The 27,692-nt window shown below is 40.7% G+C and overlaps 1 protein-coding gene across 1 annotated transcript in view; it reads left to right on the top strand.

Moving 5' to 3' along the window:
• Positions 1 to 600: 600 nt before the first annotated feature.
• RET (ret proto-oncogene) overlaps positions 601 to 27,692 on the top strand; it is a 255,342-nt gene continuing 228,250 nt past the window's right edge. Inside the window, exon 1 of the mRNA XM_033943472.1 lies at positions 601 to 675. Within this exon, the coding sequence (XP_033799363.1) occupies positions 630 to 675 (46 nt within the window). The 5' untranslated portion in view covers positions 601 to 629. The remainder of the gene's footprint in view (positions 676 to 27,692) is intronic.

Genomic DNA, 27,692 nt, shown 5'->3' with positions numbered 1-27,692 from the left:
CATCTCTTCTAAGCAGTCTAGAGGGGACCAGTGGCAGCTTTTAAGCAACCTGACTGCCCACGTGTAAGAGGCAGATTTCTCATCCTCCGAAGGTCTTCGATTCTCCAGGCTGTTCGCCCTCTTCTCTGATCAGTTCGGCACCTTGGCATTTTAAAACTGAACTTGTTTCCGCGAAACAAGAACAATAGCCAAACTGCACCAAAAATAGCGCGCTGTTGCGATGAGGTGATGAAAAGAGCAACGGCAACAACCGCATCGACGCTTTCAAACCTTCGCCGGGCAGCCGCATATCTGAGTTGAAAAGACGCCACCAGGAGGTCCTTGGAAACGGAGCGCGCGCTCAGCATCAGATCAGAACAGGTTCCCCCTTCACGCGCTCCCTCCCTCCCCTCGCTATCATTCAGCATCACTGTAGCACTAGCAGGCGGAAGAGAGAGAGAGAGAACAGGCAGCGATGACAGACCATGGATCAGCCGGACTGAGGAATTACATGTAAATTCTCAATCACCCATTTAAAAAAATATATACTGAAAACAATAATACCCACCCGGGGGGCAAAGAAGTAGTTTCTGCTTCTAAGCTCTGGGGGTAAAAACAAACCAACACACGGGTAAGGATTACTGCTGAGGATGCCCTTCCTAAGGTGGGCAGCATCTTTGCTCCTCTTCTCCGAAGGTAAGCGTTGTGGGAGTTTTATTCATTGGAGAAGTTCTGTCTGGTGTCTTGTGTTTTAGTTTACTTTTTAGCTTTGGAACATTACAGATGGCGAATTAAAACTAAATAAGAAAGTATGTACATATTTTTAAAGTCTAGGGCATGCTTCCATATTAATAAGGGGGGGAGGGGGGTCTTAAATCTGTGGCGCCTGAAAAGTTTGTTGTTTGCTTCAGAAATAATATTTCGTTAAAGGATTTTGAAAAAAACCTACTAGCTGGGACGCAGTTTTCTGCAGCTGTTTAAGGCACAAACAGAAAAAAACAACAAACCCTTTTCTATGTCTCTTATCTCCCGTGTGCCTGTGTTTGCTAAGGCAGACGGATGAACAGGTGAACAAATTAAAGTGTGTGGGGGGGGGGGGCTTTTTTTTTTTTTTTAATAACATACCTTGTCACACTATCGTGAACCACAAGAGGGTGAAATAAAATATGCAAATATTTCCGTTGAAATGATTAAGCAATGTAATCAATCTGAGGACCAGCTGCTCCAGCTTTGCATTTATGTATGATTTATTTTCTTGTCCTTTCTATGAGGACTTTTATGTTGGCAGTTCTCCTTTTTGTTGCCATCAATTAATTGCAAGTTTTGTATTTGGCATTTGTTCTTGTATAAAACTAATAAATGTAGTAACCTTACAGTGCATCCTTCTGTTACTTTAAAATACTGGCGAAAGAAAATATCACATGCATTTTTTTTTTTAATGTAGTTATTTCTAAGGATTTGTTTGCTAGCCGGGAGGTTGGGCAACATTCCAGTTGTGTAAAACCCTGCTTGATTCTCAGAATATTACCGATAAGCTAGAAATAGGGCAAAATTAGAGTTAGTATTTAAAGAAACCCATCTAAAACATTACTGCTTACAGTATTTCAAGTTAATGGAACATATAAATTAAAAAAAAAAAAATCCGTTCTCCATATTAAAACTAACCTATTTTTTACAATTTCAATGCACCTAGCCTGTTTTAATCCAATTTTTCTTGTTGAAAAACTCACCTAGTTTATTTGCTTTTTAAGAATTTATGTGACAGGGTGTTTGGTCAGTTCATGGGCAGTATTGAACAATACAGTACTAAAGTACATGAAATATTACTATAGCAAGCTCTTACAAAACCTTGAATTTTACTGTTTTTTAAATATTTTCCAAACTTAAGTTAAAGGCATAATAGGTGTCCTAGAAGGCAAAGTTTGTTCCTGATGCAATGAAGGGTTGAGCCTAGGAGCCAAGGGTGCACTGTATTCCCAGCATTGAGAAAAGCCCTTCATTTATGTCCAGAGAGGGGGCAAGCAGAGGCAATTTATGCACTAGAAATCGTTTTGAACAGTTAGCATCTATGAGGTGAAGTGACTTGCTCAGGTCACAAGAAGAAGCATCAGTGGGAGCAAGCAGGCTTTCACCCTGAGCGTTCTTACTTCTTAGCCAGGGAAGTTAGACCGCCAGACTTCTCTTTCACTGATGCTCTAAAGCTAGCATTTATTTATTTAGATTTATATCCCGTCCTCGACAGAGAACTCAGAACCTCATGGTAATATACCAACAAGACCAGTGGCAATCATAATGGACAACACACGCCACTATTAACTTTTATGCAAAAACTATTGCAAAATAAGTCATGAATTCATCTAAAGTACTATTACAACTAGCATTGTCTATTCTAATGTATTTATCAGTAGTTTTGTGCTGATCTTGCTGCTATTAGTAAGAGTTTGGCCAGGGATCAAGATATATCCCATAATAAGTCAGTTGACTGTGATTAAATTAAGATTCCAGGATGCATTGTATTACTGTATTTATGAAACATCTCTCTCTCTCTCTCCTTGTCTGTGTTTTCAAGTACCACTAAAAATATTTCATTTCCCAAACAGCCTATATTTGTTCTTATTTCCTTTTTTGCTGTTTAAAAATATTGTCATTTATTACAGTATTTTTAGTTACGTTTTACTTTTTTTTTTTTTGGCTACACAAATGGTTGATAAAACACCATTGAAAAGTAAATAGATTTGCTTTGGTTTTTTGGGGGGGGGTTTTGGAATTGCTAAAGCTAAATAGTTTTAAAGAAGATTCTTGCCCATTTCCTTTATTTCACAGTATTGTGGGGTGAAAGCTTTTCCTTTTAGAAAATAATAGTTACAGAAGTGCAGACAAGTTTCAGGATTCTCATGGTGAATGTTCATTTTATATATTGACAAATCCAGTTAATTTGCATAAGAAGGTGACCTGGAAAGCCAGTCTTGTAGCTACCAGCAGGATTGTGCACCCCTATTTTATTAGACTTGTTAATGCATTTGTTTAAATCCCAAATATAGTGAGATGGTGTGTAGTCTATAGGTTAGGGCACTGAACTATCAGCCAAGTAGCCAGGGGTTATTTATTTACTGTATCAATTTTATAGCCCACATATAGCACAAATCTACATGGATTACAATCTAATGTACATAATAATAATCATTTAAAAAACAAGAATAACAAATAAATAACAAAAAAACAAGAATAACAAATAAATTTAGTCAACAACCCAATAGTCTCAACCAAAAGATTTCTTAAAAAAAAAAAGTTTACACACCCTTGCTAAACTGTGAAAATAAAGACATTTGTCAAAGAGACAAAGGAAAATCGTTCCGCAAAACAGGCCCAGCGACTAAGAACATCCTAGAACGATGATGTTCCAGCCCAAAGAGTTCCCAAATAGTTTGTTTTACTCTCCTACTGACTTTGCACAATCTTGGGCAGATCACTGGACCTCAGTTTCTTAGCAATAGTTATAGAATCATTCATTCTTGACATTTTTCTTTGGAGGTATCGCAAAGATTGTGCATAAAAATTGGTCACCAGAAGAGATTATTTAATGTATTTCCAAATCAGTCTTTTGCAACATGCTCAGCCAGTCAGTTTTGGATGAAAGTGAAAAACAGCACATAAATTCATATTTTAATTATACTGTTCAGAGAAGCTTCCCATAATTATAATTTGTGTTGTTTAATGCTGAAATTGTATGGCCATCAATCTGTAAGGATAAAGAATTGTGTCATAAGTGTATTAGTAATACTCTGTTAAGTATTTATTATTGAGTTCATTCTCAGTGGTGTAGTCCAATATCAGTATTGATGGGTGACATTAATTCCTATTTTGACTGTGAGTTGAACATGGAGTATGTGGTGGTATGTTTTTGATATTAGCAAATCCAGTTAAAATGAACTTTATCCTACTTAGAAACTAGAATGTACCTAACCCGTCACCATGTAAATGAAACAGAGAATGTAAAAGCCACTTTCTCTGCACCTGTCTCCTGATAAGTGACAGGATTTTACAGTAAACAATTTTATGTCTCAGTGTTTCTGAACAATGGGTTTATGAATCTGAAGGTTTTGTTTTTTTGCATGCTAAAAACCCACCTAAATCACAAACCGCTGATGAAGAGGGTGCAGTCTGCCTTACTTCATCTGATTTTATGTGGTGTGTGTTTTTTTTAGGATTAGAATATCTGGGTATCCAAAAGTATAAGTGGTAGCCAAATTCTATAATATATTTTTATATATGAGTTTTATCTCATTGTTTAGTTCCGGGTTTCTTTTTTTTTTTTTGTAATGTCTTTATTAGCAATTGCAAAGGGAACATACAACCAGAAGTGGGGAAGAGGTTTCAATTATATCCTTTTTAAGCTAAACATGGTTTGGATTTTCAAAATTCAGAGGCGTTCAGATCTGTTCAGATCTGCGTTCAGATGATTCATTCACCATTTATGAACTTTGTGATTATATCTTTAGCACAGTCAGAGTTCAGAGAATTTAAAAAGTTTGCAAAACCTGCAAAATCACTTGCTCAGACATTTTAGAAGTGGAAATGTGAGGCTCCATCTATTCCTGGTGAAAATCAATGATCCTTTTATTTTTGCAGACCTCAATATTAACAAAAATTTATTTTTTTTTTCCTTCTCACTGAACACTTTTCAGAAATGTTTTGCTGCTTACAGCTTGGGTGTCTCTTCTGTCATGTTTTTGGTGCATCTGGGTCTTCAAAAAGGACCTCTGCAGGTTAAAAAGTTAGCATTATGAATGTGTGAAACAAACCAAAAAAAAAAAATTAAATTAGGGGTGAAAAGTCTAAAATGAACTCAGAATTAAAGATAAGATTTTGCTAGACATATCCCAATTGATCACTATAAAACAATATTACACAGTCGATTGCTCAGCTACATCTCCCTTAGCACAATATAACTTATAGCGTTTAATATCATATGGTATGAAAAATGTCTGTCATGTTTGCTTTTATAGTATGAAATCTTTCATGACTTACAAAGGGAAAAAAAATCTGCATATTTACTTTTTCCATATGGTAACATAATAAAAGGGAATGTGAAATGCATTTTTAAAACAGATATTGTAAGACAGACTGAGTAGCAATATAAGTTCAGCCCTTATCAAGTTGTTATTTACTTTATAATAAAAGGGAAGAATATGTTTATGTTAAGATTTCATATACCGCTCCAGCATTTTACTGACCTAAGCGGTTTACAATGCAACAATTGATTAATGAAAGGAACTCCATTGAAGGTAGGAAAGACAGAGATAGAGACAAGATATGTATATCCTAACAAGTATTCAGTGAGGATGAAAACAAAAGTTACCTTAAAAATATGCATGAGATAGATTTGCATCTCAAAGAGGCAATGCATGCAAATCCGTCTCATACATATTCATTATGGATATCCTGAAAACCTGGCCTGCCTGTGGCTCTCGAGGACCGGAATTGCCTACCCCGGCCTAGAAGAATCCTGTTTTTTGGTTGACATAACATTTGTTTTTCACTATTGCACAACATCCAAAACAAAGATGTAATATAAAGTGGGGCCCAGATTCTATAAGCAGCGCTGTCGTCTTCAGCCACTGAAAAAAAAAACTGCCAATTATTTGTCAATCACAGAAAGGCGCCATTTATAGAACTGCAACTTCATAAAAGATAAGAACCGGAAATGTAGGCCAGGGTTTTCAAGGTCTACCTTATTTTTCGGTCCATAAGACGCACTTTTTCCACCCCCAAAAAGGGGGTGGAAAAGTAGGTGCATCTTATGGAGCGAAGATGACTCCCCCTCCCGGTAGCCTTTAATAACACCGCCCGCCCGCCGGCCCTTTCTTTAAAACACCCCCCGCTGGCTCTTCCTTTAAAACATTCCCCGCCCCACAGTACCTTTTTAAACACCCCCGAAGCCTTTTAATTTCCCCGGTATACGCAGTATATGGGCTGGCAGGAGCGCGCTGTCTGGGCTGCTACCTGGGCCCATCCCGCTTTCTGAATGGCTGTGTCAGTTCTCGCGGGACTCGCGAGAACTGACTGCAGCCATTCAGAAAGCGGGGTGGGCCCAGGCAGCAGCGCAGGCAGCATACTCCTGATGGCCCATATACTGCGTATACCGGGGAAATTTAAAGGCTTCTTTTATTGTTATACCCAACCTTTCTGGAAGAGTGCAGCTGTTGGAAACAAAGCCCGGATGAGAATGCGGCATGGAGCGCACTGTGTGATAAGTTGTCTGCATGTGCCTGTTCGTGGTTGCTCCACTGTGCTGGAGGGGACGGGCTCAGCACGAAATGAAAGGTGGGGGCACAAAAACGTGGCTAGGTCATTTCAGTGATGGGGCGAAGATGGTATAGTAAGGAGATAGGATGCGTTTGTTGTGTAGAGGATGTAACAAGAAATAGGGAAGCACAAAGAGAGAATGGTGATGGAGGGATTCAGGAAGGCAGTGGGGTGATGGAGTTGAAAGTACACGTTGAAAATGGGATGAAAGAGAGGATTAGTGTAACTGCAAGGAAGATAGGACTGTGCAAGGAGCAGATGGGGAGAGGGTGCAGGGCAGGGCGGTGGGACAGAATATAGAGCCTGGCAGGGAGGGGGGACAAGGTGCAGAGCCTAGCAGGGAGTATGGCGGTTGGGTGCAGAGCCTGGCAAGGAGTGTGGGATTGGGTGCAGAGCCTGGCAGAGAGTGATGGAGGCTGGGTGCACAATTTGGTTTTTTTCTTGTTTTCCTACTCTAAATCTAGGGTGCGTCTTATGGTCCAGTGCGTCTTATGGAGCGAAAAATACAGTACATTTCTGGCACCTACCTTTCTTGTGAATCATGGCTACGGAGGTGCTTTATGATGCTTAATGCCATGTCCAGCCTTAGCCACGCCCACAGTGGCATTAGGTGTCGTAAAATGCCTCTGTAGCCGCGATAAGGTACTTTCTTTTAGGTGCCGGTAGGTGTATATAGGCACCTACCGGTAGGCACCTACCGGTAGGTATATATAGGCACCTACCGGCACCTAAAAGAAAGTACCTTATCGCTGCTACAGAGGCAGAGATAGAGACAAGATATGTATATCCTAACAAGTATTCATATATTCATTTATTTGGTTTTTAATGGCATGTTCCACTTAAGTTAAGCACCAGTAGGGCACCTAACTTAAGGCACTGTTTATAAAATATGGGCCTGAGTGTCTTTTTAAATGCTGGCTGCCTTGAGTTTATATATATATATCCAGCATCGGGCTGTATCTTGCTACATCTGCTGAATATATGGGTATTTGAAAGCTAATGAAAGCTAACCAGGTACCACCAAAACTCTATGCCAGTACCCAGCTGGCTATTTGAGCAAGTTAGGATATAACTTACCCTGAGTTATCCAGGTATGGACATTAAATATAGGCAGTTTCTAGATAACTTCCAGCTCTACCCCCAGACCACCCCTGCACTGTCCATGTAGAAGGAAATTCAATAAATGGGGCCCACAGTTAGGCACCAGGATGATCCATGTTAAACCTCCACCCCCCTCCCTTTACAAAACTGCAGAAGCAGTTTTTAGCTCAGGTCAGTGCACCAAATGCTCTGTGCTGCTCCCGACACTCATAGAGTTCCTATGAGCGTTAGGAGCAGAGCGTTCAGCATTACAGCCTGCACCAGAAACCACTTCTGTGGTTTTGTAAAAGGGGAAGGGGGATAAGCTAGTAATCTGTAAAAGGTGATTTGTGTGGGACAACCTTTACAAAATAATAGGTTAGGCACATTTCACGCCTAAGTTTGAGCACAAGCAATTGTGCCAGCTAAAGGCTGGTGCAGATGTTTGCGCCCAACTGATGGCAGTTAGGTGTACAAATGCAGGTATGCCATAACATCATGCCTACTTTATGGGAAATCTCCTCCCTTGGCCACACCCCTTTTGGAGTCACATGCTATAAAATTTAGATGCGCATGTTACAGAATGAAGTGTAAGGTAGATCTGAATGTAACTCCTAATTACTGCCAATTAAGTGCTTGATAAGCCTAACTTTAGCCTATCTTAAGCCTATCATAAGCCTAACTTAAGCCTATCTTAAGCCTAACTTAAGCCTAACTTTAGCCTATCTTAAGCCTAACATAAGCCTAACTTAAGCTTATCTTATGCCTAACTTATGTCTAACTTAAGCTTAACTTATGCCTAACTTATACCTAACTTATGCCTAACTTAAGCCTAACTTAAGCCTAACTTAAGCCTAACTTATGCCTAACTTATGCTTAACTTATGCCTAACTTAAGCCTAACTTATGCCTATATTAAGCCTAACATAAGCCTAACTTATGCCTATCTTAAGCCTAACATAAGCCTAACTTAAGCTTATCTTATGCCTAACTTATGCCTAACTTAAGCCTAACTTAAGCCTAACTTAAACCTAACTTATGCCTATCTTAAGCCTCAATTAAGCCTAACTTAAGCTTAACTTATGGCTAACGTATGCCTAACTTAAGCCTAACATACGCTCCATTGAAATGAAGCAAAAACTACAATTTTTCCTACGCCTACATTTTCCACTCTGTTTAGACGCCCTCTGTCGCCTAACTAGCGTCTATGTGGTGCCTATCCTTAACCACGCCCATGTTACGCCCACATCAACAAACTTAGACATCTATCTTGCGTCTGTGCTCGAAGGACGCCTAAAGGACGCCTAAGTCCATCTCAGTTCCAATTAACGCTTGTTAAGACCCTTAAATTGCTCATTATCCACTTAAATCGGATGCCTAAAGCACGCCTAAAGTTAGGCGCACTTTACAGAATCTGTGCCAGAATGCATAGATAAGCATATTTGAAAATGGAAACTTTTGATACTATTGAATATTTAAATAAAATGCATTAATAAAATATATGATTAAAGCATATATACAAAGCATATAAACAAAGTGCATGAATAAAACGCATAAGTAAAGCGTATAAAATTGGGTCAATGAGGAGTGCTAAGTAATGATTAAAGTAGCAATTAAATTCATGAAATTGTTGCCTAAGCTGTGCACATATTTCCGTTGGTTTAAAGCAATTAAAACATGGAAAGCAAATCTGATGACCTAACAGAAGAGCTTATATTCAAGGATAGCCATAAACAGTACAACCCTACCAACATGGCAATTAAACAAGATCAGTGCAAAAAATTTATCCTGGGATTTCCATGGGGTTATATAGCAGTATATCTAAATAGTGTTTAAATATTTTACTTGCATGTATAGTCAAAGGTAGCATAGACTAGAATTAGGGTTATTAAGTGCTATGACTTTTACTGCAACTTAGCTTGACACCCCCTTCCCCCTTAAGATTGGATTTAGAGTGGAGTTTTGCGTAAATCTTTCATTTTTCCTTATACAGGCTCTTTTCATGACAACTCTGGATCATTAGTTTTCCTGCTTGCAGGTGCTTTGGGCTACAGCCCCATGTACGTGTGATATACATTTGTTAATCCCCTGTTTTATTCAAACATGACGTCTTTCATTGGGACTTATTTAATAATGATTTTTTCTCTTTTGGCACAGACTGGGGAAAAGACATTTTGAATAAGGCCTATTGTATGCATTATGTAAGAAAAGGCCTCAGGGATGGCTCAGGTGGATTCTCATAAAAGAATGCCAATATGCATTTTACACCACCTCCTTGGGGATAAACTCCAAGTCTGCTCACAATAAGGTACAGGCAGTGGAAAGGGTCAGCCACAGAGGTCAAGGCCTGACCACTATTTTGCCCAACACAGCCTTAGCAACTAAGGTTAGGGGTTGAGAGCTGAGGTCTATTACTATGCCTAAGACCTGGTTTATTCATTTATTTTATTTATTTTAAAAATTCTACTACATCAATAGTTCTGAGCGGATTACAATTTATATAAGTTGCATTGATTTAAGGCACTTAAGAAAAACTTCCCTCTCTTTCCCAGATGGGCATACATTCTAAGCTAATCTAGCGAAATAAAATAAGAATAAAAATAATGAAAATAAAGCAGGGAGATGAAATATTAAGGGCTCCGTTTACTAAACTACGTTAGGGCATTAACGCGGGGAATAGCGTGCGATGAATTGCCGCGCGCGCTAAACCTTAATGCCAGCATTGAGCTGGCGTTAAGTTCTAGCTGCGTAGCGCGCGGTAATATCCTGCAGGCGCTAAAAATGCTAGCGCACCTTAGTGAAAGGAGTCCTAAATAAAACCCAACAGAAATAAACTAAACTAAACTAAACCTTGGGTTTATATACCGTACCATCTCCACGAATGCGGAGCTCGCACGGTTTACAGGAAGAAAGATGAGAGAGGAACTACAGTGGAGAGATTAAAGAGTTAGGTGTAAAGGGGGAAGGTGAGAGGCCTAAGAGGGGGGAAGTGTTACAGTTTTGAGAATAGCCAGGTTTTTAGGTGTTTGCGGAAGAGTTGGAGGGAGCTTGAGGTTCGGAGAGGGGAGGTGAGGTTATTCCAGATCTCAGTGATTCTAAAGGGGAGGGATGACCCAAGTTTGCCTACATGGGAAATACCTTTTATGGAAGTTTAAAAATTTGTGAGGATATGGAGGAAGTAGGGGTTGGGGAGTTCCAGGATAGAAGGATAACGGCAGGAAGGATGCCATGTAGGATCTTGTAGGCCAGACACACACATTTGAAGTGGATCCTGGGGATTACTGGGAGCCAATGGAGCTTAGACAGGAGTGGTGAGACATGATCAAATTTGCTTTTCGCGAAAACAAGCTTAGCTGCAGCGTTCTGAATCCGCTTAAGTCTGTGGAAGCTTTTCTTGGTTAGGCTGAGGTAGATAGAATTGCAATAATCCAATCTGGAGAGGATGATGGATTGTACTAGGACTGCAAAGTGTTTTTGGTGAAAATAGGGTCTGACTTTCCTTAGCATGTGAAGGCTGAAGAAGCATTTCTTCACCAGGGATTGGAGATGTTCGTTGAAGGATAGAGAAGAGTCTAAGGTGACACCCAGAACTTTGCTTGAGAACTCGAGCTGTAATGGGGGGCCGGAGGACAATGGGATGGAGGAAGGTAGATGGTCTAATTTTGGGCCGAGCCAAAGGAGTTTTGTTTTGGACTCGTTTAGTTTCATATGCATTGTGAATGCCCAGGATTGGAGGTTCTTTATGCATGAGGATATGTTCGTGGAGAGGTTAGTGAGGTTCGAGTCGGTCTCAAGGAGGACGAGGATGTCATCAGCGTAAGTGTAAAGAGTTTCAAGGGGGGATAGTTGGAGTAGTTTCAGGGAGGACATGTAAATGTTAAAGAGGATTGGGGAGAGGGGTGAGCCTTGTGGGACACCACAAGTCGGGGTCCAGGGGGAGGATGAGGTGCCGCTCATGTTAACCATGTAAGAGCGGGAGCACAAGAATTTGGAGAATCAATCAAGAACTATGGAGCTAATGCCTATCTCGGAGAGTTGGAAAATTAGAATGTCGTGGTAGACAACGTCAAAAGCTGCGGAGAGGTCGAATTGTAGAAGGACAGCAAACTTGTTAAGAGAATGCAGTTGCTGAACCTTAGAGATTAGAGAGGCCAATAGGGATTCAGTGCAGAAGTTGGGTCTGAAGCCATATTGGTAAGGTAAGAGGATGGAGAATCTTTCTAAGTAGGAAGAGAGCTGGGTAGATATGATAGACTCGAGCAGTTTGGTGAGGAGAGGGATATTTGCTATTGGATGGTAGTTGGATGGTATGGAGGGGTCTAGGTCAGCTTTAAAAACAAGTGAAATAATAAATAAAGTCCAGTAAATCAACATGATGGAGCAATGCAGACCATCAGGGCTCTCTAATCTCGATGCAGGAATATAATGGCAGGCAGCAGGGCAGGATTAATTCTTCGAGGGCCCCTAGGCACCCATGTACACTGGGCCCCCCTGGCCCTGGCCCGCCCCTACCCCACCCATATCCCACCCCCATTTATCTGTTTTGTTATTTACTTTTTTATATGCACTTGTATTTCTTTTTTTTTTTAAATTCAAAACCAACAAAGATTAGCATACCAGTGCACAGTTTTTCATCTATGCAACCCCCAAACATCTCTGAACAAATCCCGCTTCCTTCCCTTCCCACCTATTTACCCAGGACTTTAACTCTGAACCCTTTCCATGCATATATAAGTGTTCAAATATTTGTAAAGCAGTAATAGTATCCGAAATATAAGTCTATATTAATAACCAAGTTTACAATGCCTCTCAACTGCCTCACTCTACATCAACTGTAACCCATATGTATAAACAACCAAATCTGTAATTCCTCTAGTACGTTCCATTCCATGTATGTTAACTTGCAATGAAACAACAAAGCAAACAGTCCACCAAAGAATCCAACATGAAACAAAAGACTGGCAGAAAATAAGGAGATTAAAATCAGGTTAATTCAAGGTGCTCCCAAGAACCATGCCTGATGCATTTCGCCAAACAAAGGCTAGTCAACGCTAACAAAAAACCATGTCTTTCATACAAACAGAACACAGAAAACACCTTCGCCTAGCATGGAATATGTAATCACAAACTAACCTCTCCCCCTTTTACAAAACCGTAGTATGGTTTTTAGCCATGGCCAGCACTAAAAAATGCTCTACAGTTTTGCAAAAGGGGGGATAAAATAGAAATACGTAGATAAAGGTTAAATAAAACCACCAAGAAGCTGGACTCTGCATACAATGCAACACCACAAGAACATAAGAAAACTGCAGGACCAAATATATAAATACAAGCTTTGGTTTCTTAAGTGTCTCTGTTCTGTTCAGTAACACATTGGAGAAAGATTTACCTCTGAATGCCCACAGGAGGACCTTCTGTCTTGTATATTTTTAGTACAAAATGTTCTGCACAGCTAAAATCAGCTCATCCAGTGATTTCCAAAAGGGTCCTAAGCTCAACTAGCCATATTTCAAAAGAGTTCTCAAAATAGTTTTGAAAAATGAACCTCCTTAAGTAGCAGTGAAATAAAAGGGCCTGTTTAGTACAGTATGCTAAGCAGTTACTACTTAATTCTATAAAACTGCAAGACCAATTTAAGTTTTTTATTGGGATTTATTAACTACCTTTACAAGAATAGATTCACCCAAAGCAGTTTACAATACAATGAATAGTAATCAAGTACACTTCTCTATAGTGGCTCATCATGGTGGTGCCCCTCCCGCACCCTCGTCTCTGCCCCCCCTCTCCCCGCTCCTTCCCTGATCCTCCCTGCTGCGCACATGACCCCCTTCCCTTTCACCATACCTCTGGTTGTTCACCACCGCAAGCAACAGCTTCAGCGTGCTCCTTGCAACCCCATCAGCTCTCCCTCTGATGCCACTTCCTTTGTGCGGCATCCGGAAGTGACATCAGCGGAAGAGCCGACGCGGTCGCGATGAAAGCATTGAAGTTTTTGCTCTTGGTGGTGAGCAACTAGAGGTGCAGGGGAAGGGAAGAGGGGCATGCGCGTGGCAGAGAGGGAAGAGGCAGGGGGGCAGAGAGGAGGAGGAGAGGTGCTGGCGCCAACAGGGCGCCCGTGGTGGACAGCCCCCCCTCCCCTTACTGCGCCACTGCTTCCTTATCTGTTCCATCATCTGTTCCATTATCATGATCCAATGACTATTCTGGTCTCCTGCAATTCTCATTGACTTCATTTGGCTCGCTTTAAAAGCTAAGTTGGCTGTGGTTTCATTTTGCATCTTGGGGATTAGGCTGGGGAGGACTCTATGAGTGGGTTTTCAGTTTGATTCACTCTCTCACTAGTTCACTGTTTGTGACTTATTTATTGTTATTAATTCTGCACAGTTGATTTTGCACACTAGGGACGCCCGATGATGGTGTGCAGGCGGGGTGATTCACCTCCGTCTTTGTAAGTGGAAGCGCTGGAGTTTGTTCTCCCGTCGCTAATAACCTCACACTGAGAGCGTCCCTACTCCTTAATTGACATTTGATATTTGTGTGGTTTGGTTTGTCAGTAGTGATTAGCTGATAGACACACTCATAGAGTCCTTACTGACATTTTTTGCCTTCTTTTTTGTATCCTTATCTGTTCCAGCAGACTCACAATGTAACTGTGGGACCTGGGACAAGGGAGGGTTAAGTGACTTGCCCAGAGTCACAAGGAGCTGCAGTGGTGGCCCCGCTGTGGATCTGGGAGACTGGTATATACTGTATAGTAATAAGGAGCATAATGTTACCTCATTATAATTGATTATTGAATGTGAGTCAGTTTTTGCTATTTTGGTACATATCCAGGGAAGGGTGGGGGGAGGGTTATTTCTGTTATAAATTGATTTTTAAATATTTACACTTGGGGTGGGTGGGAAGATATCAGTATTTTGAATGGGGTTAGGTTTTTGCAGTAATATATGTTTTTGTGTTTTATTGAATAGTCATTGGGGGGGGAAATGGTTGATTATGAACATGTGTAAGTTGAATGTGCTTTTATTGTATGATTATACGTTACATTTGTTATATTGCACTATTGAAGTTTTGAAAATTAATAAACTTTAAAAAAATAAAAATAAAAAATAAGGAGCACAACGAATGCTGATTACTTCAAGCATTTCTAAGTGGTGTCCTAAAACATAGCAACATATAAAAAGATGGCAGATAAAGTACTCATGAACTGTCTGGTTTGCCCGCCCATATCAGCTACTATGCTCTGCAACCCCTCTTTCCTCCTTAGAGATCATGGCCTTGATTCTGTATAGGACGCCCGGGAGAGCTGTCCTATTCAGAATCAGCCTACACTAAACCCCGATTCTGTAACCGGCGTCGATGTTACAGACGCTGGTTAGAGAATCGGGTTAGATTAGACACGGCCCGCTACATTTATCGCGGCAAGGGATCTCTCTGCCGCTATAAGTGTAGCGGGCCGCGGCCCCCTGTCCGATCGCTGGCAGGAGGGTTCCCAAACCCTCCTGCCAGAAGATGCCCCCCCCCCGACACTACCAACCGCCCCCCCGACACTACCGATCGCTGGCAGGAGGGTGCCCAATCCCTCCTGCCCGAAGACGCACCCCCTCCGCACCCTCCCCCCTCCCACGCTAACAGCCCCCAAACCTCCACCCCACCAAACTAACCTTTTCTTTTGGTCAGATGGGTATTGCCTGTCCAGCCGGCAGGCCCACCTCGTCGAAATGAGGCGGGCCCGCCCCTTCCCAGCCCATCCCGACGAAGCCTAAGGCCTGATTGGCCCAGGCTCTAGAAGCCTGGACCAATCAGGCCTTAGGCACAGCGGGTCCGCCCATCCCCACTTAATCTAAGGCCTGCTTTGGCGGGATGGGCCGGGAAGGGGCTGGCCCGCCTCATTTCAACGTTGCGGGCCTGCCGGCTGGACGGGCAAGAACCGTCTGGCCTTAAGAAAAGATTAGTTTGGTGGGGTGGAGGTTTGGGGGTTGTTAGCGCCGAGGGGAGGGAGGGTGCGTCTTTTGGAAGGAGGGATTGGGCACCCTCCTGCCAGCGATTGATAGTGTCGGGGGGGAGGGTGAGTCTTTGGGCAGGAGGGATTGGGCACCCTCCTGCCAGCGATCGGTAGTGTCGGGGTGGGAAGGAGATCAGTAATGTCGGGGGGGGGCAGTTGGTAGTGTCGGGGGGGGCATCTTCTGGCAGGAGGGTTTGGGCACCCTCCTGCCAGCGATCGGACAGGCCGCGGCCCGCTATACTTATAGAGGCAGAGAGATCCCTTGCCGCAATAAGTATAGCAGCCACGTCTACTTACAATGTAGACCAGCATTTTGCTGGCCTACATTTTAAGCGTTTCTTCCTCTACTAGGGAGACGCGAAGGGCCGCCTAGGTTCGCCTAAGGCCCGCCTAAGGCCCTTAGGCGAGCTTAGGCATCTTGCGGGTCTCCCTAGGTTCCCGGAGGCGCCTTCAGGCCTGCCTGGGGAGCATTTTTTTTTTAAACGTGCATCCCGATTGGCTGATTAAACAGCTGTAGGACGCCTACAGCTGCCTAAAATCGGGACGCACTTTGGAGAATCAGGCCCCATGTGTGTTTGCCCTATGCCTTCTTGAACTCAGATACAATCCTCATTTCCACCATCTCTTCTCTGGAGGCCGTCACCTTTTCTGTACAGAAATATTTCCTTAGATTACTCCTGAGTCTATCTCCCTTCACTTTCATCATATAAAACAACTGTAATACTGAGCAATTCAGGCGATTGCTTAAAACATCTGTTTGTGCATGAGTTCTACTATTGATAACAGAAGAGAGGGAAGATGTGTGATGCGGTTTTTGTTTGTCTGTTGATGAATTATGCATGTTCAATTGTAACCCACTTAGGTGTTAGGCAGGAAAGACATTTTTAAAATAAATCAATCAATCATATAGCCCCCCTCATTCAAACAATGGCAGCTATTTCATTACACTGCCTGCTACTAAGCTGCAAACCTCCCCTCTGCCATGTCTTGCCCAGGCAGCGGAAAAGGAAACTGTGACAGAAAGAGGTGGGATGCAACAGGTTAGCAACATATGGGAATTGAAGTCAAAAAGAGAAGTGGTAAAGAGAGATGCTGTACACCATGGGGGGAGGGGGGAGGGGGGAGAGGGGAGATTACTGTAATTTTCTCTTGGATTTTCGCAGTCTATATTCATGACCCTTCATGTTTTAGTATTAAATTTTAGCTGCTAGATTCTAAACTATTCTTTCAGTTTTGCTGGATCCCACCTCCCTCATTAGGTTAATCACACCTTCCATTCCAAGGTATCTACGCTATTGAAGATTTAAATATTATCCAAAAAGAGGCAAACTGAAAGCACCTTCTGAAAAATTACTTAAAACTATATATATATATATTTTTTTTTTTTTTTTTTAAATTACTTAAAACTATTAAAAAGAAAAGGACTGATCCTTGTGGAACACCACTGACAATACCCTTAGCCCAGTGGTCTCAAACTCGTGGCCCGCCAGGTACTATTTTGAGGCCCTTGGTACGTTTATCATAATCACAAAAGTAAAAAAAAGTGTTTCTTGATATGTCTCTTTAGCTATAAATTACAATATTATTATTAAGACTTAGCCAAAAGGAAAGATTTATAAACTATAAAGAGTTTTACCTCATGCAAAATTGTCATTTCTTTAATACTATTTTTTCTGAGGCCCTCCAAGTACCTACAAATCCAAAATGTGGCCCAGCAAAGGGTTTGAGTTTGAGACCACTGCCTTAGCCTTATCTAATCTGGTCAGTCTCTTTAGGGCCCATACTGATGCTCAATTTGTAAGTCACTTATGTAGAATCATGTCAAAAGTTTTGTTGAAACCTAAGTACACTACATCTAGCACCCTCCCTTGATCCAAATTTGGTTGGCCAGCCAAATGAATTAATCAGATTCATCTGACAAAATCTAGTTCTAGTAAAACCATTCTGCCTCAGATCATTCAGGCCATTGTATTCCAGGAACCACACTATCCTCTGTTTTAGAAATGCTTCCATTAATTTACTCACCACAGAGGTCAGATTATCCGGCCTGTAGTTCCCAGCCTCCTATTCACTTCTGCTGTTATGGAGAGAAAGCATATCCACTCCTCTGCAGTCCTCTTGGGTCACTCCTGACCTATAAAGAAGTCTTGAAAAGGTCAGACAGAAAAGCCACAAGAATTTCCCTAAGTTCTTTCAATAACCTCAGATATATGCTGTCCAGCTCCATCACTTTGTGTACTTTCAGCTCAGCTAACTCTTCACAAACACAATCTTCTGAAATCATTTAAGGTCTACTTGATATTCATTTCTCTGTGTTCATTTTCTAGAATCCTACATCTGGCCCTGCATATGTTTGCACATAGTAGATGATGGTAGATAAAGACCTACATCAGTGTCTCGCAAACTTTTTTTTAGCTCTGGCACACTAACCGGAGCAAATGTTTTTTTGCAGTACATTATAATTGAAATTATAAAATTGCAAAACAAACAAGAAATTAAATTTCAGCGTCATTTATTTAAAGTTATTTAAGCTATGTTTGGGTAATTGTAACAACGGCAAAACTAAAGTTGATAGAATAGAATTGCTAATCAATGCAATATATGTGCTTGTTTTTGAGTGCAAATTAATTCAAAACGTGTCTCGATAGTCGACAAGCAAACACACATTTCATCATCCACCATTTGCAGTCGTTCTCTTTTTTTTTTTATTTAATTTCTGTCGGAGCTGAAAATCCAAGTTTGCATAGATAAGAAGATCCAAACTGTAACAAAGCTTTGATTGCTTTGTTGCTCAAGTTAGGACAACTACTGCATAAAAAATAAAAATAAAATTACTTGCCATTAGTTTTCAAGGCCCAATCACGTCAAAGAATGATTCTTGTCTGGTCAGTTGTATCTTTACGCACACAGATGCTCATAACATTGACAGACTTATGTGCACGACGTACATGCCATCTATTCTGGTATATACTTATGAAGGGAAGTTTTAAAAATAAAGTAAAATTCTGCAATCTCTCGTGACACTTCTGGAATCTCATCAGGGCACACCACTGCCCTGGCACTCAGTTTGAGACATACTAAGGGCTCCTTTTACAAAGCCGCGTTAGCGATTTAATACGCGTAATAGCGTGCGCTAAACTGCCGGCCGCGCTAGCCGCTACCGCCTCCTCTTGAGCAGGCGGTAGTTTTTTGGCTAGCGCAGGGGTTAGCGTGTGATAAAAAGTCGTGTGCACTAAAGCCGCTAACACGGCTTCATAAAAGGAGCCCTAACCTATATGGTCCATCCAGTCTGCCCCATAAGATAAAACTCGTAGCGCAAGATATGATGTGATACTACATATGCCTACTTGATCTTGATTTATCCTGGACCACAGAAGTCTGTCCCGCTCTAATCTTGTTCTACAACTATTGAACTTGTCATTGAAGCCCTACTCCAGCCCTTTCAAGTCTCTTCAGCCACAATTGGGGCACAGACCATAGAAGTCTGCCTGGTAGTAGCCTATGTGTCCAGCCATGATGAGAACAGAAATATATGTTAAGCAATTCTGTTTTATCCTCAGTAGCTTCTATATATTTCTCCCCTTCAGACTTGAATCTCACAGTGCCCCTTTTGTACATTACTTCCTCCTGTTACTAATATATCTAAAAAATGTCTTGTTTCCTTCTTTTACTGTATTTAAATTTTTATATTGATATCTTTGCTCTCCTGACTTCTTCAAATATTTATTTATTTTAAAAATTTCAATTCCGCGTAGGACCTAAGCAGATTACAATAATCATATACATAATTTAAGTCAATATAACAACAAGACACAGCAGCTTTCACAGATCTGCAAGCCTAAATAAAAAAACACAGCTACAAATATGCTCTAACAAATAAATAGCCCCGCCCCCCTTTTACCGCGATAGCAGTTTTTAGTGCAGGCTGGCACTCTGAATGCTCTGCTCCCAACGCTCATAGGAACTCTGAATGTTGAGAGCAGCGCAGAGCATTCAGTGCACCAGCCTGCGCTAAAAAACGCTTTTGCGGTTTTGTTAAAAAGGTGGGGGGGGGGGTAAGTTTTTAAAAATTTCTTAAAAGATCTCAAATCTTGTCGCTTATTTATTTACTTAGATTAAGGTCATACCTTTTTCAGAAGTGGCTCATTCAGGTACACCAGAGGGCTCGCAATCTAACTTTGTACAGCATTTGAGACAATGGAGGGTTAACTGACTTGCCCAAAATCACAAGGAGCAGCAGTGAGCTTTGATCCCAGCTTCTCTGCTTGTCATCCCAGTGCCCTAACCACTGGGTGACTCCCCTATTCTTAATCATTCCTGTCTTCTTTTTCATGTGATCTCCTGCAGGTTATGAACACTAACCTCTTATTAGTGGAAAGGATAAAGTAAACCCATCATTGTCCTGTACATTGTATTAACAATCGGGATTATGGGGCTGCATTGATCAGCTTGTGATGTGTACATCACTGCAGGGTTGTCTCTACCACCGCATAGACCAGATGTCTGTCTAGAGTAGCAGATTTCAGACCCAGTGACACGGTAGCAGGATTGTAGCACTTCAAAGCTGCCATCAGCATGGTGCGGGTCTTTTCAGCACAGGCTCACACTAAGGGCCAGATTCTATAGGTGCTTAAATCATGTCAGTCACGCTTACGCGCCATTTACCGAATCGCTCCTAATGATGCCTATCAAAAAAATTTAGGCATCGGTAATGAAGACCAGGGTTTTACTGGCCTACATTGCGGGTACCTAAGTTCTTTAGAGAATTGTGCCTAGCAGTGCCTAAGTCTGTCTCCCAAACATGCCCACTTAGGTGTTAGGCACTGCTAGGCTTCTATAGAATCTGGTAGGCATCTATCGGCCAATTAAATATAGATATATTTTTTTCAATTATGAGCTTGTTAAAGAGGTGCTGAGTGACAATCAGCAAAGGGAAAGAAAAACACCACTGAGATATTCTACCTGCTGGTATTGAGACTTGGGCTTCAGTAGGCTATATCATTGTCTTTCTTTTTAACTTTTTTAGTTCAGTATTCTGCTTTTTCAGCAATGTCAGTTTAAACAATAGTGCAGGGGTAGGGAACTCCGGTCCTCGAGAGCCAGATTCCAGTTGGGTTTTCAGGATTTCCCCAATGAATATGCATGAGATCTATTTGCATGCACTGCTTTCAATGCATATTCATTGGGGAAATCCTGAAAACCCAACTGAAGAAGAAGCTATGCAGATGGAGAACAGCTGGACTCAGGTTACGAGACCCTGCAGGATCAATACTGTTACTCCACCTACCCTCGAACTGAAGAGCTGGTATGAAGCCCTGGAAGTAGAGGAGATGAGAGTATCCCTGGGAGAGGAAGAACCTAAGCTTGAAATTCTCAAATTTCCTGGATCTATGGCCACTAGGAGGCAAAAGGTAGTGGTGGTTGGTGATTCCCTTTTGATGAGTACAGAGGCATCCATTGCAGACCAGACATGACTGACTGGGATATAGTTTTACCGGGCTATAATCTGTTCAGGAAATATGGGGTAGGAAGAAAAGGAGGGGGGAGTGGCATTATATATTAAAGTCACACACTTCCAGGAGCTATAGTGTAAAGAAGAGGCACTGTGGGTCAAACTGGAAAGAGGGAATGGAAAATATATTTATATTGGTGTGATATACAGGCTTCCTTCACAGATGGAGAAAGTAGAGATTTAATAGAAGACATTCAAAATATAGCTTCTAATAGGAGATTTTAATATGCTAGATGTTGATTGGGGTATCCCTATTAAAGGATCTCCTAGAAGTAGGAAGATCCTGGATTCTCTACAAAGATAACTATTCTAGCAGTTGGTAATGGAACCCATGTGAAATAGAGCCATTGTGCTTACAAACGAGGAAAGTGTTCATGATGTTATAGAGGGTGATCTTTTGGCATCCAGTGATCACCACCACATAGTGTGGTTTAATATTAACACAAGTGTAGAAAGGGTTCATTCAAAAGTGATAGCTCTAAACGTTAAAATAGCTAACTTTGTTCAGATGGGGGATTAGGTCAAAGAATTGTCTGGATGAGAATATCTGAAAGAAGTAGGAAAGCAGTGGGCAAAACTGAAAGGAACTATTGTAAGGACAGCAAATCATTTTGTTAGAAAAGTAAGCAAAAGTAAGAAGAAAAGTAGACCACTTTGGTTCGCAAAAGTAGTAGCTGGGAAAGTAAGGAAAAAGAGATTAACTTTCATAAATTACAAAAGAGGAAGACAGGCAAAAATATGTGGAAAAGTTAAGAGAAGCTGGTTGAATAGTCAGGAAAGCAAAGATGCAAATGAAAGAAAAAATAGTAGACATAGTAAAACCAGACATTTTTTAGAAATATTATTGATAGGAGGAAGTGCAAAAGTGGCATTGTGAGACCCAAAGGTGAAGGGGAGGAATATGTAGAAGCTGAAAAAGGTAAGGCTGCATTGCTTAACAAATGCAGTATTTCAGTTCTGTGTTCAAAGCTGAAGCACCAGCGGGACCACAGGAAACAAAAGTAAATAGGGCTAGAGATATGGCAGATCCTAATTGATTTTCAGAGGATTGTGTTTGTGAGGAGCTCGTTAAAACTAAAGGTAGATAAAACGATAGGGTGGGATGATATACAGTACATCCGAGGGTATTGAAGGAATTAGGGAAGTTCTGGAGGCTCCACTGGCTGACCTTTTCAATGCTTCTCTAGAGCTGGGAGTGGTACTGGAAGATTGGAGAAGGGTGGATGTGATCACTCTCCACAAAAGTGGAAGTAAGGAAGAAGTAGGGAACTACAGGCTGGTAAGTCTGACTTCCGTGGTATGTAAATTAATGGAAACACTTTTTTTAAAAAAAAATTTCCAAAGTTTTTATTTTTGAAAACAGAATAGTGAAGTTTCTGGAATCCAGTAGATTTCAGGACCTGAGGCAATATGGTTTCACTAAAGGTAGGTCTTACCAGACAAATATGATTAATTTCTTTGACTAGGTGACCAGAGAATTGGATAGAGAGAGAGCACTAGATGTGGTGTATTTAGATTTTAGCAAAGTCTTTGACAATGTTCCACACAGGTATCTAATAAATAAACTGAGTGCCCTTAATATGGGCCCCAAAGTGACAAACTGGGTCAGGAACTACTTGAGTGGAAGGCAACAGAGGGAAGTGGTCAATGGATATCTCTCTGAAGAAAGGGATGTTATCAGTGGTGTGCCTCAAAGTTTGGTTCTTGGGTCTGTTCCTTGTAACATTTTTGGAAGCAATATTGCTGAAGGGCTTACTGGTAAGATTTGCTTCTTTGCAGATTATACCAAAATCTGCAAGAGAGTAGACACCCTTGATGGTGTGAATAACATGAGGAAGAAGCTAGTGAAGCTTGAAGAATGGTCTGAAATTTGGCAGCTAAGATTTAATGATAGAAGGATGCTTGGATGCATAGGGAAAGGAATGGTCAGTAGGAGAAAGGAGGTATTGATGCCCCTATTTTAGATTCTGGTGAGACTTCATTTATAATATTGTGTACAATTCTGGAGATTGCACTTTCAAAAAGATATAAACAGGATGGACTCAGTCCAGAGGAAGGCAACTAACATGGTTGATAGTCTTTGTCAAAAAGCATATGGGGGACAGACTTAAAGATCTCAATATGTATACTTTGGAGGAAATGCGGGAGACGGAAGAAAAGATAGAGACATTTAAATACCTATGTGACATAAATACACTTGAAATTAGTCTCTTTCAACTGGAAAAGAAACTCCAGAGTGAGAGGGCATAGGATGAAGTTAAGAGGTGATAGGCTCAGGAGTAATCTAAGGAAATACTTTTTTACACAGAGGGTGATAGATGCATGGAATAGTCTCCCAATAGAGGTGGTGGAGACAAAGACTGTGTCTGAATTCAAGAAAGTATGGGGCAGGCACATGGGATCTCTTAAGGAGAGGAAGAGATAGTGGATGTTGCGGATAGGAGACTAGATGGGCCATGTCATGTTTCTATTTAAGGTAGTTTGGGTAATTAAGGTAGGTGCCTAAATTGTTGCCTCTTATAGAATCTGGTCCTAAATGCCTACCAAGTCCTGCCTCCTACAATAGCAAGTTTGCAAGGGAAGGGGTGGGACATGGCAAGCCTTGAGAGTGGAGCTATGTTTGTCACACTTGTGACTGTGTGACACTTTTCTTAAAAAAGCCCAAGAAAGTATTTCTCCAGCAAGTGAAGCATCAGAGCATGGACCAGAAATGCTTACAACAACGTCAGTGTCAAGTTCATCAACATATGAAATTACAAATTCTGTTTAATGCCAGGATACATTAATGGGCCTGCAACCAAGCAGATAAGAACACACAATTTCAGCACTCAATAGTAACAGGGCTGCTTAACCAGGGTGGAACCAGGCTGCTGGCATAGACATTTAAAAAGGAGATAGATCAACTTTTAAACTAGAAACTGGGGGAAGGCTGTCAGTCACTCAAAACTGCATGGCTTAGAAAAAGATATCTTTAAAAGATATCACCAAAACAGGGAAGATAGATCATCACATTAATGCGGTGAATATATTGTGGTTGGGTGATAGATAAGGGGTCATGTGATTGAAAGCTCATGGGTCAATGATCACTTGGGCCAAATGTGTCATGGGTCAACTTATATGACCCATTGCTTGCTCTGGCCAGGGGAATTAGAAGTGGAGGTCAAAATTTATGAGGATAGTGATAATATTCAGCTTTTATCCAGATAAATGTATCCTTAGATAAACCACACAAATAGCAGTTGTAATTTAAACAGATAAGTTATCCATTTAAGTTTAGGACAGCATATTGAATGGTTCTACCTAAACAGCACATATCAGACATAAAGAAAATTAGCAGCCATTCCTTTAAATATTTTTTTATATACAGTATATATTAAGAATATATTATGTTGTTTTGTTGTTTTACTAAAATGATAGCAATTAAAAATAAAAACAACAAAATGTTTTTCCTATATCATAAAAAGTGTATATTCTTTTTGAAGTAAAAGGGGACTCTGAAAAGTTCTCAGCCCAACCAACAAAGTTGGGGCAGTATCCATCGAGGACTATACGCTTAGTCCATTGATTTTCTACTTTTTTTTTCGTTCTATTGGAAGAATACAGAATGAAAAAAGTAAAATCGCTGTACAGCCCTCGGTAGAGACTGCCCCAATTTTGTTGGTTGGGCTGAGAACTTTTAGCGGCCCCTCGTAGTGTGCATTACTAATGGTGTCAAAATGAAAACATTACAGGAATGAAAATTCCTCTACAAGTGACATGGGGAATAAACAAAATGAAAATCTTTGGGATGCACACCTATAATATTTATACCTATTTCTGTCTGCTGATATTGCTCTGAATCATTTGTGTCTAACCCTGGCTCCATATGCACATTTCCAGGTCAAGTTGGAAAATCTCTGGCCCACTGCAAGGTTAATCAGAATATCATAATTCTTGGAAGTTAGTGGAAAAAGTTTAAAGAATCTGTTGTGTTGATATTTCATTTCATGACTACTGAAAGTTTTTTAGTTTTCCTTAGTATTCCAAAAACTGGTGTAGAAATCTAGGGTGAGTGGTATAGAACATGTACAAATGAATCTACTTTTTACTCCATCAAAAATTACTAAGACTAGAGAACACTCAATGAAGTTATAGGGAAATACTTTTTTTAATTTTTTTAAATTTATTTATAATTATACAATCAAATTTTACAAGAATAATTCTTGTTCCATTAAATAGAAGAAAAATTACAAACCAAAAAAAAAAGCTCTTTCAATACATCATAAAAATTAACCCCTTCTTAGACCACTATAATAGGGGGTGATCAATCATTAATTTAGAGAGAAATTTAGAGGTATTAATTAAATCAAAAAAAGGCATAATGTATCAAGCACCCATTACTTCCATTGTCCCTCAATTCTTGATGATCTTCTTAACATCTAGAAATTCCTTCAGATGGTTAGGAGAGAAAAAATTATATTTAACACCCAAGTATCTAACTAAGCATTTGCAGGGATATGCCAAACAAAACGTTGCTCCCAAGTTTATAGTCTGTTGTCGCATAGAAAGAAATTATTTCCTCCGTTCTTGTGTAGTCTTAGCAACATCAGGATATATCCATATTTTCCGTCCCCCAAATAATTTTTGGGAATTTTTGAAGAACAATTTCATGATCAAATTCACATCTTGCTCAAAAACAAATGATACTAATAACGTTGCTCTATCTGTCTCGGAGATCTCGGAGAGAACGTGAACTCGCAGGCCTTGAGCATGCCCAGATGCTCAAGGCCCAGCAAGAAGAGGAGTCCGATCTTCGGGCACTGGCACCAACGCACAGGACATGCCAGTGCTGGTGCCCAGGCCCAGATGAAAGTAAGAAGCGGCGGGGAGGTGCCCGATCACGGCGGGGGTACCCGATCGCGGCGGGGGGTGCCAGATCGTGGGGGGAGGGTGCCGGATCGCAGGGGGCGCCACTCGCAAATCGAGGCATGCTCGGTTTCCGAGGTGCCGATTTTGCGAATGTTTTGCTCGTCATGCAAAACACTCGCAAACTGGTGCACTCATAAACCGAGATACCACTGTACCTACATAATGTAAATGCACATGAGTAAAGTCTTTTTCATTTGAAAGGAAACTGCAATGAGAGGGCATCGGATGAAGTTAAGAGGTGATAGGCTCAGGAGTAATCTAAGGAAATACTTTTTTACAGAAAGGGTAGTAGATGCATGGAACAGTCTCCCGGAAAAGGTGGTGGAGACAGAGATTGTATCTGAATTCAAGAGGGCCTGGGATAGACATGTGGGATTTCTCAGAGAGAGAAAGAGAATGGTTACTGTGGATGGGCAGACTAGATGGATCATTTGGCCTTTATATAGAAACATAGAGTATGACGGCAGAAAAGGGCCGGCGGCCCAACAAGTCTGCCCACTCAAGAACCCTCCCATCATGTTTCTATGTTTATAGAATCTGACCCACAGTGCACTGCTTTCAGTCTCATGAGAATAACAGAAGCTAAAGCATATTGTATGTTTGACAGCCACAGGGTCAAGAAGAAAATAAAATAGTTGTTCCAGAGGCAGCTCCTGTAGGAAATCTCCAGAGAAGATGCAGATTATCTGTACTGGAGAAAAGAGGTAGAGAGCTATACTTAAGGCCAATTTGGATCATGAATGGTTCCCAAGTTTTACAATGAAGAAAACTCCTATAGAACTTTGCCATAAAGTGTAGGAATATGGATAGCCAACAAAAGTTTCTCAATTCTCATGCTTTGTTTGTGTTTGTTTCACTTATATGTTTTTATAGGCATACATTGAATGCATACAAGAACATAAATGTGTGCATTAGTTCACAGATATGCACAAGTACAAGAGTTTTGCATTCACTTTCAAATTTTAGGCACCCAAATGAACCAAATGCAAGCTCACAGATGCAAACTCCTAAAGATCTTTACCTTCAAAGATATTCCTAAAAGATCCTAAGCTAACTGTGGCCTCAATATATTACTGTAGCTGGGGATAAGATCCATGCCCTTGAACTATACTGATCCTATTGACTAGAAAAAGACTCTTATATTGTTTTGGCATTTCACTTGAAGCCTTTGGATTTAGTAGACTCGGTTGCATCTCATGTTTTTGCTTTTAGCTGTTGTTTGAGGGTGTTAAGGAAGAAAAACACTTCTGGTATCCCAGCACCAGCTCTTCCTGGTCCTCATTTATAGACATCTAACAAAACCCCCTTTGAATTGAAATTAAGAACAAATGTTTCTTTTTTTATATATCTTTATTGATTTTTAATCTAAAACAGTGTCATACAATTGAACAAACAGTAGGTATTACATATATTACACTAATATTTGTACAGGTATATACAACATTCAAGATTTATAATTATCTTACATATAATAATAACATAATACAGTATAACATAATATATATTATAACTAAAGAATAAAGTTACCCAAATGTCCCCATCAATATTTATTCCCCTCCCTCCAACCCCCCCACCCCCATGGATGTGTAAAGGTACATTAACATGTTTCTAATTTGAGAGGCCCAGACATACAAGCTAGATAGCCAGGTGGAGCAACAGATGCAGTGAACCTTGTGCAAACAACACTGTTTGTTTTGCAGAGCTGAATATAGAAGTGAAAACACCAGGTTAAACTTGAAAAGGGTACAGGTTGTAGGTATAAATCTTATTTTTGAATCTGAGCTATAGGATGAAGGATCTTAATACAGTATTCCTCATTATGATTTTTATATCAGCCTATATTGCATTTAGCAACCATCATATCCAGTTTTGTTTTATTCACCAATAAATCCCAACATTAATT

The sequence above is a fragment of the Geotrypetes seraphini genome, chromosome 4 (genome assembly GCF_902459505.1).
Source record: "Geotrypetes seraphini chromosome 4, aGeoSer1.1, whole genome shotgun sequence".
Classification (NCBI taxonomy): Eukaryota; Metazoa; Chordata; class Amphibia; order Gymnophiona; family Dermophiidae; genus Geotrypetes; species Geotrypetes seraphini.
This window is presented reverse-complemented; position numbering and strand designations above follow the sequence as displayed.